Below are 16790 nucleotides of genomic sequence, written 5' to 3' on the forward strand. Positions count from 1 at the left end.
AAAAACAAACAATACTTCACCTCACCACACCCCAAGTACTCAACAGTATTGATTCTCCTCATAAATACTGAATTTAGTTTATTAGAAAATTAAGGAGGCTTGGATCCTTAAAATGGTTTACTACTAAATCATCTCTGACACCTCTGTGAAGGCCATATTTGAACTTCCAATTATACTTTATTTTAAAGGTTCTATACAGGGTAGTTTAGTCATACATTAATTCCTTCTCTTTTTGTTTTTCAAAATTATTAACCTAATCCACTTAATATTTAAGATAGAAAGGAAAAATAAATTATTTTTATTGTAGTTTCAATCTAGAACTATAATTACTTTAGAATATTTTTGAAAAACAAATGCAGTGATTTTTATAAGATACGTTTTGTTTACAAAAACATTTAGTCATTTAAACTAGATAAATTACTGCTATTCCCATTTAGAAATAACTGTATGTGCTTAAAAACATAACAATTTGATAAGCCAATTGGAGAGGTCTTCAAAAATTTATTTAACTCTGAAAATTATTAATGAGTCATACTTACACTTGCTAATGCTTTTGACTAAATACAAAAAAAAAAAAAAAAAAATGCAAAATTGGCCACAAATCACAAATGTAAAAACAAATCCTTTAAATGTGATCATCTTTCTAGTCATTAAAACTTTGCGCTTTTGTAACTAGTAAATTTATTTTTAACTTGAGAGCACTTATAATCCAGGATGGGCAAAGAATAAATATAACTCTATTAGCCCCTTTCATGTTTAATTACAGAAACTTGACTCATTTTATAAACTATTATACTGGGCATCTAATCCCACTGAACCCATCTCTAGCATAAACTGCTTATACTTTGAATAACTGGGCTTTTTGTACATAAACAAATGGAAGTGATAAGCAGTCCGTTGAACACCACAGAGGACACAAGAAGTAGCACATTTTAAATGTAGTCCGCTGTATAACAGCATCTATGTTTAACCTAACATTTTTCAAAGCCAGGAGTGCCTTCAATTATATAAGAGGAAATAAGTCCAGGAGTTTATGTGACTTTCCTAGAAACAGTCGATGAATAGCAGGGCTAGGGCCAGGATTAAGAGATAAAATATTCTCCACCAGACCAGAAACCTCATAAAAAGAAACATGGGCCTCAGATCAGGAGTGCATGATCTCAAAGTTAGCCCAGATTATAGTTCCAACAGTCAGGCTTCTTGGCAAGTTGGTTTAAGAATGGTGATAATAAAGTGTGATATCTGACCAGGTAAGCTTTGTTACTTGATTTAATCCATTCAATAGTTCATTCAACACAAAAAACACAAAAGCATCTATAATTATACATGTAACAGAGGGGTCTGGCCAAATCGCTGGGGAACAGGGAAGACTCAGTTCAGGGAAGAAACCCTGAGTGAACAGGAGAGTCTGCACTTCCCCAGAAATGGAGGCAGGGGTGACAGGGTGCAGAAGAGGTTGCCTGAGGCAACAGTAAACAATCAACTAGCTCCAGTGGCTCCAGTGCAATGCCCATACCCAGCTGAGAAGTTTGTGCCACTGCTCATGGCTGAGAAACTCCTACCATCTTCCAGATCATGGCAGCCAGGAAGGGCAAATACACCATGCAAACTGATGCTCACAGTGGATGCTGACCTGTATTTGTTTGGGATCTGGACACTCCTACAGCACGTGGGATTTGGGGATAGATTTAAAATGGTGGCTGCAGGGGATAGTGGGGGGCGGGGGTGAGAGAGAGAGAGAGAGAAAGAGAGAGAAGCTGTGCAAGGTGATGGCTATGCTGAAACCCACAGGTGGGCACATTAGACAGAGACCAGTTCATGTACTCACCTTGAGCTCCAAAAATGTCAAGTAACCATGGACTTCTATGCACAGGTTTGGATTTCAGACTTTTTGGGAACAAGAGGAATTCTGTGTTTTGCAGTAGAAAACAGCTAGGAGCATGGGAGACTTCAGCTACCCCAAACTATGCATCCTGTTAATAAAAACCTTTACTTCTCCACCAATCTCTTTTCTTCATGGCTGTGTATGGTGGTAGGCAGTCAAATCTCAAATTACCCCATAACAGAATTGGTGACCCTTAGATGGGACAAAGTAAACCATAAGCCTGTTCTAACCACCTGTGGTAGATCCACCCCAGGAATGCAGCTGTGGGGATTTCCCAGTCTTAGGAAACCTCCCTGCTCATGGTACTGGTCAATGGGAATGCCAGGATGGTGGAAGGAAACAGGTCTTGGGAGGAAAGGAACCCCAAGACTGGGTGAGCAGTACCAGCATGCACACTGGGAACTGGGCACAGTGCCACATGCATCTAGTTAGGGCTACTTGGGGTACCACTTGGCAGGTCACCCCTGCCATGTTGGCTGCAGCTACATGGGGGCTGTGCCAGTCAGGCTTGTCACGTGGACACAACGCCACGCAGGGAGTGCCATCTGGGTGTGCCACCATTTGGGCTCTAGGAAACCTGGTAGGCCACACCCACCATTCAGGCTATTTGCCATGGTCACCATACCAATAGCATTTTCTCTGCAACTGGGATTTGATAGGTACAGCTCCGCTTCTGGAGGCCATGAAATGGGGTCCAAGGGAGACCATTTGAGCTCACAACTGAGCTCCAATGGGGTTCATTTGAGCTCTGGAGGTAATGAACCAGCATCCAATGGGAGCCACTCTGAGAACCATGAATCAAGCTCTGGGCAAGGACTGCTCAAGCACTGGAGGCGGGGGGGCAGGCGGGGGGCACTGAGGAAAAGGGTTTGGGAAAGAGACAGACTCTAAGAAGGGGTTTAGGATCACCTACGCCTTCGGAGGGCACAATTCAGAGGCCACTATTTGTTCCTCCAGCTCCACATGCAGGTCCCTAGGAAGGCCATGGCTAGGACTGGGTGAGGATCACCAGAGTTTAAGAGGCCCTGGTTTGGAGGACACAATTTGCAGCACCAGTTGGCAGAAGATGAGATTCCAAAACCTGCTTGTGAAATGAAATCGTGGGTTCAAGTTCTGCTTCTATGTACCCAGTTAGCCTGATGTCTCATTAGGTTCTTAATTATGGGTCTGTACACCTGGGCCAGTAAGGGCTGTTCTGATTTGGCCACAGGAATGAGCCCACTGGGCATATTTTTAGTGGACTGGACTATGTACAGCCATCATCCAATGTGTAAGAAGGAGCTGGATTTGGCCTACGTACATTTTGGACTATGGGGAGAAATGGCCCACAAATGGTTCCCTACAATGCTATACTACCTTGGAGACAAAGCACTATTGTCAATGGTTAGGGAAATGCAACAAGATGCAATATGTCCAGGTATTCAGGTCACTGCACAATAGGATTCTTGTAGAGCCTGTTTTGCAATAAGTTATAAGACCAGCTTGTAGCCCTAAGGACTTTTAGCTGCCTGATAGAGTTAAAGCATGGTCCTTCCCATTGTTAAGAAGGACAAAGACTGAAAGTCAGTTATGGTTCTTTCTGAATGAACATAACGTGTATAGAAAGTTGAAGAAGGTTTGTAAAGGTTGATCAATATTTGGTAGAAAAGTTGTGAAGGCTACAAAAGGCTTATGAAAGTTGTAAAAGGTTGCAGGAAATTAGCAAAGGCCTGTGAAAGTTGTAGAAAAATTGCAAAGGAATATAGAAGGTCCATGAAAGTTGTAGAAGGTGTGTAGAAGGTTGTAAAGGTATGTAGGAGGTTGTGAAAGTTTTTAAACTTGAAAGAAAAGAACCTCAGACCTTGATAACAGCTATTTTTGCTTGCTTTCTGAATTTATGGGGACACGATTTAAACTTTGCTGTTCTGTGTACAGTGAGAATCATCTGTCTCTACCATAAGACCAGTGATAGAGAGAATGTCACTGCAGCTAGACCTGGTGGAAAGGTTGTTGGGTGCCGGCTGTAGGCTGGCTGGGGTGAGAGATTGTGTCTCTGCCATGAGACTGAGGCCAGTTGGAGAGGGCATACATCTGCCATGAGATCAGCTGGAGCTCCAATAGTCAAAAGTGTCTCTACTATTGGGGTGAGGGGCAGGGGGCGGGGGGGTTCAGCACATTTGGACCTATGGAAAGGTCATCTGTGTTATGGCTGGTATGACCAATTGGTGTGAGTCAAGATTGTAAGGCTAGTTCTAGTGCCCTTCTTTTTTGGGAACTGTCTTTGCTTTATATTTTGCTTTGTTTCTGTTTTGAAAGGAAACAGGTTTCTGAGAGTTAAAACTTTACATTAAGTTGGAAAGTAAGTAATGAAAGGAGATGCAATTTGGTGGATATTGGAAGGACAGGGATTTTCCTTTTTGCTTTGTATTTTTCTCCTTTACTTGATCCCTTCAGCATCTGTCATTCTTAACGAGTGAGTGATGGCATAAAGTTACTTTGCATAAAACCAATAAAGACCAGTTGACAGTGGTGGTTTCGTTGACCAAGGCTCTGACTGGAATGCCATGACTGAAGGAGGCATGCCTGGACTCTGGTTGTTACCAGAAAGCCTCAGGAACTGAGAAGAACTTTCGAAGCTAACAAAAGCCCACTGAAAAAATGGCCTAGTAGCTTGTTTGGACATGTGGTTTATGGCAGTCTTTCCAGGAAAGGAGCAAAAGTTACTTTCTTAAAAGATGGCAAGGAGGAACTGTAAGATACACTGGGAACCTCAAGGACTTGAGGAATATAGGTAGTACAGGCAAAGCCTGATGGCAGGTGTATGGATTGGCTTCTGTGCCCTGAAGGGCTGATTAAAGCTCAATCCAAAGGTTCCTTGTAGAAGTCCCAACAAAGCAGATTTAAAAATCCTATGTGAGCAACTGCTGTTCTTGTTGTGTTTAAGCAAATAAGCAGGCAAAAATTTAAACTGGCAGTCTTTGATTACAATGAGGGTCCTCTAGGCGCAAGCAGCCTTGGATTCCGGGGCCCAGCAGACTGAGCCCCTAGCACGACCAGCTGCAGTGACCTGGCAGTGCTCCCAGCCCCAGGAGAGAGAGAGAAGCTGCACAAAGTGATGAGGACAGTGAAATCCACAAGTGTACGCGCACTGGAGAGAGAGCCTGAAGATGGAGACCAGTTCATGTAGCTGCCTCAAGCTCCAAAAAAGACAAAAGCATGTGGGGGACCTCTGAGCATGTGTTTGGATTTCAGTCTTTTGGGGAACAAAAGGATTTCTGTGTTTTGCAGTAAAGAATGGCTTGGAGCAGGGGAGACCTCAGTTCTCTCAAACTGTGAATCCTCTTAATAAAAACATTTTTCCTTCCCCACCAATCTCTTTTTATGATTATGTACAGCAGCAAGTGGCCGAATCCCAAATTACCATGTAATTTGATAATAAGCAAGATAATAAGCCAGTGTAACTTAAAAGGGTCATAGTACAAAGAGGGAGACAGATATAAAAATGATTAATTATAATTAAAGAGTTTGCTTAAAATGGAATATCTCTAAGTCTATGGAACATCAGAGATGTTAGCTGTGCTGAACTTAGAACTTTTAAGAGTTGAAGAGTAGACACTGAGGCAAATACAACCTGATCAAAGGCATGGTGCGAAAAAAGCTGAACAAAGTCAAGAAATTACAAGTAGTTTTATATGACAGAAGCATCCAGTTCATGCCCAGGGGAGAAGACAGGCGATGGAGCAGGAAAGATTGGTTAATAGAAGGTATTAACATTTATGGACATGAAAGACAAGAAAGTTAGGGGAAGGAGTGTGTATGTCCACATCATGAAGACATCGGGGAGCCAATGAAGATTACATGATCAGATTTGAGTTTCTGGGAGACTATTTTAGTATAAAGAACTGTTAGGCATGGACTAGAATGAAAGTAAATCTGAAGGAAAATAGATTGGTTCACAGTGCATGCATTAGTTCCAGGAAGAAATGAAGAATGCATGAACTAAAGAGAAGGGTCAGGATGGGAATGGATCAAGCAGCTGAGATGGGTTGGAATCCAGACAGGAGATGTTCTAAGTAAAAAGAGCCAAACACCACATGTACTGCCAATTACACAGGAGGCAAGATCATAGACAGTCTTACATACCACATTAAGGAGCTTTGGCTTTATTTAGTAGATTATGAAAATCATACAAGGGTTTTAAAATCTGTATTTTCAACAGATCATTCTGGCAACAAGGGCATAAATTGATTTAAAGTAGAAAAATTTGAGTGCAGACAGAAGATGAGGGCCTCAGCTAGTGCATGGGTGGTAAGAAAATCACCATGACTTAGGGAATGGCTGGGTAGAAAGGAAGAAGAAGTCAGCTTTGGCTTACATGACAAAGGAGATGGTGATGCCATCAAATGAGAATGAGACTAAAAAATAAATGTAAGGTTAGATGGAAGAGATGAGTTCATTAAAAACAGGCTGAGTTTAAGGTCAAAACAGAACACAGAAATCATGGAATTTAAAATATAGAAAAGTACAGATTTGGAAGAAATGTGGACATTGGACCAAATATTGGGAAAACCAACATGTGCAGGAAAGGTGGGAGTAGAAGTAAGTGAAAAGAACCAGAGGGAGTAATAGAAAGATCAAAAAAATAATAACAGAATGGTGTCATGATAGAGAAGTTTTGAGAAGGCAAGATCCACAGTTTTAAAAGTAGCAAAATGTCCATCAACTGTTTAATGGATAGACAAAATGTGCCATGTTCATACAATGGAATACTACTCATTAATAAAAAGGAATGAAGTATTGATACATGTTATATCATAAGGAATCTCAAAAACATGCTAAGTGGAAACTTCCCGCCAGGATGGAGGCCTAGACTGACACACTCCGTCTCCCTCCACAACTAAGAAGGAATACAACTACCACAAAACCAGAAATAACTGGAAGTTCCAGAAAATAAAGCTACATGGAAGTCTAACGTATCAAGTTATAAACAAGCTGTGCTCCTCCGGATGGGTGGGAGGGGCGAAGTTGGGGCGGAAAGGTTAAGTTGTGCTGGTGGTGGCAGCTGCAACAACGGTGGCGGGACAGCAGTAAGCACTTACACCCGTATTTAAGGGGAGGCAAGAAGCGCCTGGGGAACACCCCTGGCTGCAGACCAAACCTGTCAGCTCGCGATTCCAGCGCTGGGGAAGGCAGACCCCCATTGCCCCGGACTGTGAGGGCTAGAGGGCGTGGGGACTGAGGAGGAGGCTCCCGGTCTCTCAGTGAAGAGTGAACAGCAGGCCTCCATCTTGGACCCCCGCCCCCACACAAAGCACCACAGCGTGGTGAGAAGGGTCACCTGGTAGTGACGAGTGCACGGGGCTCCACCCCCTATAGCGTACAGGTGTGACAGTTTCAAAACTATCAGGATGGCAGGGGTCATGATAGAGATATCAATCATACAGCTGACCAGACAGCAAATATATGATCTATCAAACCAGCAGACAGGAAATCTTTCTGAGGCACAGTTCAGAACTCTGGTTATAAGAAAGCTTACAGACCTAGCAGTAGATCTTAAACAAGACAGGGAAGGAATGAAGGCTAGTCTTGCTGAAATGAACAAAAACATATATGAAACTAGTGGTGAGGGAAGGAAAACCAGAGATCAAATCAACAAATCGGAACATAGGAAAAGAATAACAGTCACCAGTGCAGAAAGAGGAAATGAAAAGTGAGGAAAATGAGGAGAGGCTCAGAAACCTATGGGCCAACATCCAAATCATAGGGTTGCCAGAAGGTGAAGAAGAACAACTAGAAATTGAAAAATTATGTGAAAAAATAATGAAGCAGAACTTCCCAAATTTGGGGAAGGAAATAGACTTACAGGTCCAGGAAACACAGAGCGTTCCAAAAAAACTGGAGCCAGGAAGAACCACACCAAGACACATTAGAATCAAAATGTCAAAAATTAAGGATAAAGAGAGAATCTTAAGAGCAGCAAAAGAGAATAAGAGAATTACATACAAAGGGGTCCCAATAAGACTATCAGCTGATTTCTCAAAAGAAACTCTGCAGGCAAGAAGGGACTGGCAAGAAAGAGTCAAAAGTAATGAAAAGCAAAAACCTACAACCATGATTACTCTATCCAGCAAAGCTGTCATTCAGAACAGAATGGCAGAGAAAGTGCTTCCAGGACAAAGTAAAACTGAAGGAGTTCATCAGATCCAAACCACTGTTATATGAAATGTTAAAGGGACTTGTTTAGGAAAAAGAGGATCAAAACTATGACCATTAAAATGAAAACTGCATCACAACAACCAACAACAGAAGCTAGGGAATCGAAACAAAGGCAAACTAAGTAAGCAACAAGAGGGGAAAAAGAATTATAGATATGGGGAACATTATGGGGGGAGGTCAGCAGGGAGGGGGAAGAGGGAAAGGGAGGGAAATGGTACAGGAATTAAGAAGCATAGTAGGAGGGAGTGGAGTAGATAGGAAGATGTTGAGAAGAACTATATGCACAGCCAATGGGCATGAACTAAGGGTGGGAGACAACTGGAGGGGGGGTTACTAGGTAGAAGCGAACAAAGGGAAAAGAAATTGGGACAATTGTAACAGCATAATCAATAAAGCATATTTAAAAAAAAATACTAAGTGAAAGAAGCCAGACACAAGAGAACAATGTGAGTCCCCTTATATAAAAGATCCAATATAGCCAAATCTAAGGACATAAAGTGGATCAGTGGTTATGTGGTGATAGAGTTAGGTCTGTAACATGACATAGCATGTATCACTAGGAGAGAAAGTAGGAAATGAGGTGAGGTGAAGAACAAAAGTGGACAAAAAGGCCCTTGAACAAGAAGAAAAGCTCCTGTAGATAGGAACGAGCATGGATTCAGATGAGTTGGGAAAGGGGTCAGAAACTGAGGCTGATCATGCCTAATAGTTTCAATTTTCTTAATTAAATAGAAATGACATCATACTCTGAAAGTGAAGGATAGTGATTGAGAAGGGGGATTGAGAACTAAAGATGCCGATGAAGAACAAATAATAGCATTGTTAGTGGCTGAGGAATACAACAAAAGTCAGGGGTATAAGAACTGAAGATGCTGGTAAAAGTTAGAAGAGTTAATCATCTGATAGAAAATGTTTTTTTTTTTAGACTTCCGGCCAAGATGGAGGCTTAGACGGACACGCTCGGTCTCCCTCTACAACTAGAGAGGAATACAACTACTTCAAAACAAAAGATAACTAGAAATTCCAGAAAATAAAACTATACGGAAGCCCAACGTATGAAGTTATAAACCAGCGGCGCCCTTTGGGCAGGTAGGAAGAGCGAAAGGGGGCGGTGTTGTTTGCGGTCGCACCAGGGACAGCGGCAGGGAGAACAATCCCAGCGGCAGGGAGAACAATCCCAGCAGCAGGGAGAACAATCCCGGCTGCAGTCGAACCCCCGGCAGCTTGCAACCCCAACACTGGGGAAAGCAGCCACCACATCGCCTTGAACAGTGAGGCCCAAGAGGGCGGGAGGACGGATGCCGGTCTCCTAGCGGAATAACTGCAGGAATCCGTCTTGGCCCCCCGACCCCACACAAAGCGCCACAGGACTGCGAAATAGGTTGCGGAACGGCACCGGTCGCTGGGTTGTGACGACAAAGCACCACAGCGCGGCGAAAAAGGTTGCAGATCGCCGCCGGTCGCTGGGTCATGACGAGTACACAGGCACTGCCCCCTACAGACGGTCCAAGAAAACAAAACGCATCTGTCAAAATGAGGCAGACAACTATAGAAATCCCGGTGGCACAGCTCACCAGGCAACAGATGAAGAATCTGACAGATGAACAAATAAGAAACCTGTCAGAGGCTCAGTTCTGGGCCATTGTTATCAGGTGGCTTACAGAATTAACAAAAGATCTGGGAAACGATGAGAAAGAATCAAAAAACACTCATAATGAAAGGAACAAAACCATATACGAGACAGATGGTGAGGAAAAAAATCCAGAGTTCAAATCAACAAACCTGAACATAGAGAAGGAACAAACAGTCAACCAGTGCAGAGAGAAAAAACGGGAAGCAACGATGAGAGGATCAGAAACCTCTGGGACAGCTATAAAAGGCCCAACATAAGAATCATTGGTTTGCCAGAAGGTGAAGAGGATGAACTAGAAATTGAAAAATTGAGTGAAAATATAATAAAGCAGAACTTCCCAAACTTGGGGAGAGAAATAGACTTACAGGTCCAGGAAGCACAGAGAGTTCCAAAACAACTGGACTCAGGGAGAACCACTCCAAGACACATTATAATCAAAATGTCAAAAGTTAAAGATAAAGAGAGAATCTTAAAAGCAGCAAGAGAGAAGAAAAGAATCATGTACAAAGGGGTCCCAATTAGACACTCAGCTGACTTCTCAAGGGAGACCCTGCAGGCAAGAAGGGACTGGCAAGAAATATTCAAAGTAATGAAAAGCAAAAACCTACAACCACGAATACTCTATCCAGCGAAATTGTCATTCAGAATAGAAGGACAGAGAAAGTGTTTCCAGGACAAAACAAAACTGAAAGAGTTCATTGGATCCAAACCACTGTTATATGAGATGTTAAAGGGACTGGTTTAGAAAAAGGAGGATCAAAACTATGAAATCTAAAATGAAAACTGCATCACAAGAAACAACAGAAGCTAGGGAATTGAAACAAAGGCAAACTAAACAGGCAACTAAAGTGGAGAACTATAGGTATGGGGAACATATCGGGAGGAGGTCAACAGGGAGGGGGAACAGGGAGAGGGAGGGAGATGATATAGGAATTGGGGATCATGGTAGGAGGGAATGGAATAGACAGAGAGAGGTTGAGAAGAACTATATGAACAACTAATGGACATGGTCTAAAAGTGGGGGACAACTGGAGGGAGGGGGGCCACCGGGTGGAGGGGAGCAGAGGGAAGGGAAATTGGGACAAATGTAACATTATAATCAATAAAACACATTTAAAAATAAATAAATAAATAAATAAATACCCCCTCCCCCCCCCAAAAAAAGAAAATTTTTTTTTAAAGAATGGATTAGAGATCAGGGCTCAATAAAGCCACAGAACAAGGTGAGTAGAAAAATTAACACAGAAGCCTGATGGATAAAAGCGTTCAACAGAGTACATTTAAAGATTCTCAAGTCCCAGGTACTGACACCATCCAGATTGTGGCCTTAATGGTGAGAGATGAAACAGGGCCGAAGGGGAATCAAATTAGGTCGAAGAACTGCAAGGCCAATCTTCAGTGAATAAAGGAAGGTGACAAGGAAGTTGGGAGATGGCAGCAATGGAGAGGGGTAGATGGTGGTGCAGCTAAAAGGCAGGCACCTCAAGGATGGTGTTTCTGATAAAAGGAGAGACAGCAAATTTTCTAGTGACATGTTGAGTACAGGATATCTGTTTACAATGGAATGAAATTTGAAGTACAAAGGAACTGGGTGGGGTCAAGGAGGAGGATGAGCAACAATGACAGTAATACAGGATAAGTCAGGAGAGATGGATCAGAGCTGGGGAGCCTGCCTTTTGTGGAAGACAAAGGGTCCTCACATGACTCACTGGGCAATGGTTGAAACTGCCTGCCTCCAATACTCCAATCATAACACATTTTGTTTTGGTCCAAGAATGGGCTAACAATGCTGTACAGTACTTAGCCTGGACTCAAAAAGTTAGTGGGAGCTTTGTTATAGCAAAGGCTCAGTGAAATAAATTAACTCATTTATATAAAATATAAGTAATAATTTGGGGTCCTTCTGCTGATTACTAATATGCCAACATAATCCCTTCTAGCCTTATGAAAGCACTAAGCTCCACATAGTTTCTAATCTTAATACTTTTCTGCTATACTACTTATGATTTGAGGAATTATGTGATAGTGTTTCCTAGAACCACTTACTATAAATCTTTCGCATCCATCATTGTCTAAATTCTATCACCCTTAAGAGTGTGCTGTGTGTGTACAAATACACATATAATATTTTTGGTTGTGTTTTTGATTTTTTTGTGATGAGGAAAAGAGTAAAAGTGACAGGAAGACATAATTACTGTGCAAAACAACAAATAAAAGCATGAGGACTCCAAAGTATAAACAAACTTACAATAGAAATGACAGAGAAGAATCCTCTACAAAGGCTATCTTACCTTGTCATGGACTGTCATGCAGCTAGCAGCATCCTTCTGAAGGATTTCAGTTACTCCATTGGAAAGCCTTTCATACTTAAGTTTGGGTTCCTCTTCACTCTCTTCTTCCTGCATAAAAAGCAAAGAAAATGACAGCTGTCATGGATTTATCTGATACTGACAAAGATTCAAAACACATTTCTTAAAGGGGACCAAGAAATGGTTCCCTCAATCATTATAAATAACTATAACTACAGGTAAAGGTTAAGATCTTCTTGTTTCACTTTTCCAACTGGGTGTATCAACCTCTACAACTGCACTGACGGAATAAATTCAGAAGTTGAAAACAGGATTATATATACTTACTGTTAACAGTAATCAACTTTGGCATATTAGAATAAATATAAAACTAGCCCATTATGCAGACATATGCCAAATTTTCACTTTAATTGGAAAATATAATTACAAAAAATTAAATCAAATTCAACAACTGGAAATTTTATATAAAGCAAAATATATTCTTCCCCTTCAGATTAAAAAATATTTTACTACTTATTTTAAAGAACAGATAATCCATGAATAATCAGTTTACTTAGTTTATGTTAGAAAATATTTGTTTACTCTCATATAAATAAACCTACTTATGCATTAAAAACTTCTTAATCATTTTCTAGGTTTTATTACTAACTTTATATGTTTTCACTGTGACACAGCACCTTAAAATATCCCCACAGTTATGGAATAAAGTTAGTAATCTCTATTGACTATAATGACTATTAATAAATAAAGGGCAGTTATAAAAATTATTACAGTGATTCAGAAAAAGGCTTTATTTTAATAATGAGAAACAAAAAATATGTGCATATACCAATACTCGTGATAGCACAAAGCTGGCCAAAACAGAGGTTCACAAAAATAATCTACTCATGGACTTTTCCTTTAAAAATAATTGTATGGTCTTTACCTTTCAGCTAGTACTCGAGTAGCCTTAGGCATATCAAGGCTCCAACCCAGAATAACTAGAAAGGCTTAAAGAAATACATGGCAACATCAGTCTAAGGGATCAATTAAAAGGCTGCTGAGGCAACCTGAACTAGAAGAACCAAGATTCCAAGGTGGTGGAGAAAGGATGGAGAGGTTAGCTGGCATTCTACAGCCATTCCTCCTAGGGGTTTTCACCAATTCAGGTGCAGGACAAGGAGCTGAACACTCAAGATCTGCCTGGGAAGATGACCACTGCTGGAGGCATGGAAAGCAGCAAACCTTTTGGATAGGGTGATAAACTGGAGACTTGAGGGGCTAAGATCCCAGTGAAAGAGTAAGGCAGCTACTTTTCCCCATGAAACAACTGCTAATTTTCAAAGCTATATGAGGTATGAGGCTAAAAAGCTAAACAGAAAGCCTCAAAAATGCAAACAAACCAGCTGCCTCTATATGCTGAGAAAATAAGAATTAATGTTCAGGAACCATGAGCAAATGAGGTTCTAATGAATACCATAGATTTTCAATTGGAACTCTGGTCCCCAGGGAACACAAAAAATTACTTACCAAAATGCCAATCTAGCTTTGACTCAGTTCAATCCCAGATTGGAGTAAGGTATGTAACCCCAACCTATCTATCTGGTAAAAGAATGGGTGACTCATGGAGAAAGAAGACTTCTCCCTGGAATTTTCACTTACAATATTGAGAATTTAATAAAAAATGACCAGGTACACCACAAGACAGAACCAATGATGAGAAATCAAAGAGAAAAAAAGGCCACAAAAACGAGTCCATGGGTAACATAGATATTGCAGTTACCGGAAAAGAATTTTAATGTAACTATAACTAATATAACTTGCTAAAAAAATACAAGGAAAAGATGGAGAAAGTAGATGAAATGATAGAAACTTTCGATAAGGAATTGTAATCTCTAAAAAATAAATTAAAAATTTTAGAACTAAAATTAAGAACTCAATAGATGGTTTAACAGATGAGCAAAGTAAAAAACAGGATTGATGACATGGAAAACAGGTCAAAATATATCCAAAGGGAAGCCTAGAGAAAAAAATGGATTAAAAAAAAAAAACAATAAAAGAATGTATGAGATATTTGGAACACGGTACAAAGGCTTGACATACTTTTAATTTCAGTCCCAGAAAGATAAGGAAAATGGGAGGAAGGGAGGAGCAACATTTAAGAGGTACAATTGAGAATTTATTAAAACATAAGATATCAATGCACAAATTCAAGAAACCCTGCAACACCAAGCATGATAAGTATGAAGAAAATCATACCAAGGCACACAATAAAGAAAAAAATGACTCGTAGAGTAAAAAGTGCTGGGCCTACTGAAGATTATAAGACTGATAGGACATAATAGGCAGAGACTGCAAACTCAAATTCTTACAAAAGTCTTCACCTCTAGGGCAAAGAACTGTATCTTCACATGGAAAAAGGCTAATTTGTGCATAATTAGATAGGATGACACATATCAAACATTATGCTATAGGCTTAATGTCAGGTATCTCATTTCATACTCTAAAAAACGCTATTGAGAGTACAGTATATTTATTCCATTTTACAAAGTTTCAATAAACACTAATGATCAGAAATTTTAAGTAATTTCATCAAGACACACACAATGACAAAACTCAAATTCAGTTATAAATGCTCTAAAGTCAATGCTTTGAATAACACAGTACCCAATCTCCTAGAAAGATGATGCTACAATCACAACAGAAACCTCTACAACTTTTATGCCTACAAATAATATGATCTACGGAATGAAGAGAAAATATTTTAAAATGTGTTTATTAAGCAGGTGCATTGGTTTTCTATTGCTGTTAATATTACACCAATATTTACTGACTTAAAACAACAAATACATATTATTTTATAGTTTCTGTGGGTAAGCAACACAGAAGTGGCTTAGCTAGGTGACTCGGACTCCAGGTCTCTCATGTGATTGCAGGCAAGATGCCAGCTGAGGTTGCAACCATCTGAAGGTTTGACTGGAAGCAAGTACCTCCTTCAATTGACGGCTCACTTAAATGGTTGGCAAGCTGGTGCTGACTGTTGGCAGGATGCTTTATAGTTCCCTGCCTCATGGACCTCTCTCTAGGGCCCCATGAGTGTCCTCAGGTCACAGAAGCAACTTCCCTCAGAGTAACTGATTCAAGAGAGAGCAAACTGGAAGTTTCAATGTTATACATGACCTGGCTTCAGAGGTTGTACATTGATATTTCAGCAACATTCTTTTGATCATACAGGTCAGCCTTGATTCAGAGTGGAAAGGCAGGAATAATAGGAAGAAAGGGTCATTGGAGGCCATCATGTAGTCTAGCTAAGAATAGTAAACCTGGTTAAAAATAAATCAGTATTCCATGCATATGATGAGCTGTCAGATTTTCCTCTCAAAGTATGCATAAGCTATTGTTTATTTAGTAACAGAGTGTTAAAATCAAAGACAATGTTAACTACTATTAACTTTCCAAGAATACCTTTAAGAAGTAATAGCAACAAATGGACATGTAATAAGCAGTTATCTAAAAGACCTATACTATGTTTTTCTAATTAATTTTATTGATTATGCTATAAGAGTCATCTCAATATTTATCCCCTTGCCATCTCCACCCAGCACCCCAAATACTGTTCATGTCCATGGGTCATACATGTAAGTTTTGTGGCTACTCCATTCCCTATACTGAACTTAACATACTCATGGTTATTCTGTAACTACCTATTTGTCCTTAGTCCCTTCACCACTTCACCCATTCTTCCACCTCTTCCCATCTGGCAACCATCAAAACACTTTCTGTATCCATGGTTCTGTCTCTGTTCTTCTGGTTTGCTAAGTTTGTTTTTTATAGTCAATTATTAATAGATGTGTATGTATTGCCATTATATTTTCATAATTTTTATTTTCTTTTTCTTAAATAAGTCTCTTTAACATTTCATATAATAAGGGTTTGCTGCTGATGCACTCCTTTTAGTTTTTTCCTGTCTGGGAAGCTCTTTATCTGCTCTTCAATTCTAAATGATACCTTTGCTGGGTAGAGCAATGTTCATTGTAGGTCTCTGCTTTTCATGACTTTGAATACTTCTTGCCAGCCGCTTCTTGCCTTCAAAGTTTCTCTTGAGAAATCAGCTGACAGACTTATGGGAACTCGCCCATAGGTAACTAACTGTTTTTCTCTTGCTGCTTTTAAGATTCTCTCATCATCTTTAACCTTTAGCATTTTAATTATGATGTGTCTTGAAGCAGGCCTCTGCATCTATCTTCTTTGGGTCTCTGTGCTTCCTCCACTTGTATGTCTATTTACTACACCAAATCAGGGAAGTTTTCTTTCGTTATTTTATTCAAATAGATTTCCAGTTTCTTGCTCTTTTTCTTCTCCTTCTCGCACCCTTATGTTGCTAATGTTGCAACGCTTGAAGTTGTTCCCAAGGTTGCTTACACTATCCCCTCTTTTTTGGATCCTTTTTTTTTTTCTTGTTGTTATGATTGGTTGTTTTTGCTTCCTTATGTTCCAAATCATTGATTTGATTCTCAGCTTCAACCACTCTACTGTGGTTTCCATGTAAATTGTTTTTCATTTCAGTTATGGTACGCTTTGTTTCTGTCTGGATCTTTTCTATGCTGTTGAGTCCTTACTGAGTTCCTTGATCATCCTTATAGCCAGCATTTTGAACTCTGCATCTGATAGATATTTATCTCCATTTTGTTTAGTTCTTTTTCTGGAGCTCTGACCTGTTCTTTTAGTTGTGCCATGTTTCTTTGTCTCCTCATTTTGGGAACCTTCCTGTGTTTGTTTCTATGTATTA

The 16790-nt window shown here is 40.2% G+C and overlaps 1 protein-coding gene across 2 annotated transcripts in view; it reads right to left on the reverse strand.

Moving 5' to 3' along the window:
- Positions 1 to 16790, reverse strand: part of VPS41 (VPS41 subunit of HOPS complex) — a 233952-nt gene that overhangs the window by 169508 nt on the left and 47654 nt on the right. For both annotated transcript variants that reach the window (XM_090287373.1, XM_090287372.1), the window contains exon 3: positions 12005 to 12112. In XM_090287373.1, coding sequence (XP_090143499.1) covers positions 12005 to 12112 — 108 coding nt within the window. The remainder of the gene's footprint in view (positions 1 to 12004; positions 12113 to 16790) is intronic.

This window comes from Furipterus horrens, unplaced genomic scaffold, assembly GCF_987537825.1.
Source record: "Furipterus horrens unplaced genomic scaffold, mFurHor1.1.pri manual_scaffold_9, whole genome shotgun sequence".
Lineage (NCBI taxonomy): Eukaryota > Metazoa > Chordata > Mammalia > Chiroptera > Furipteridae > Furipterus > Furipterus horrens.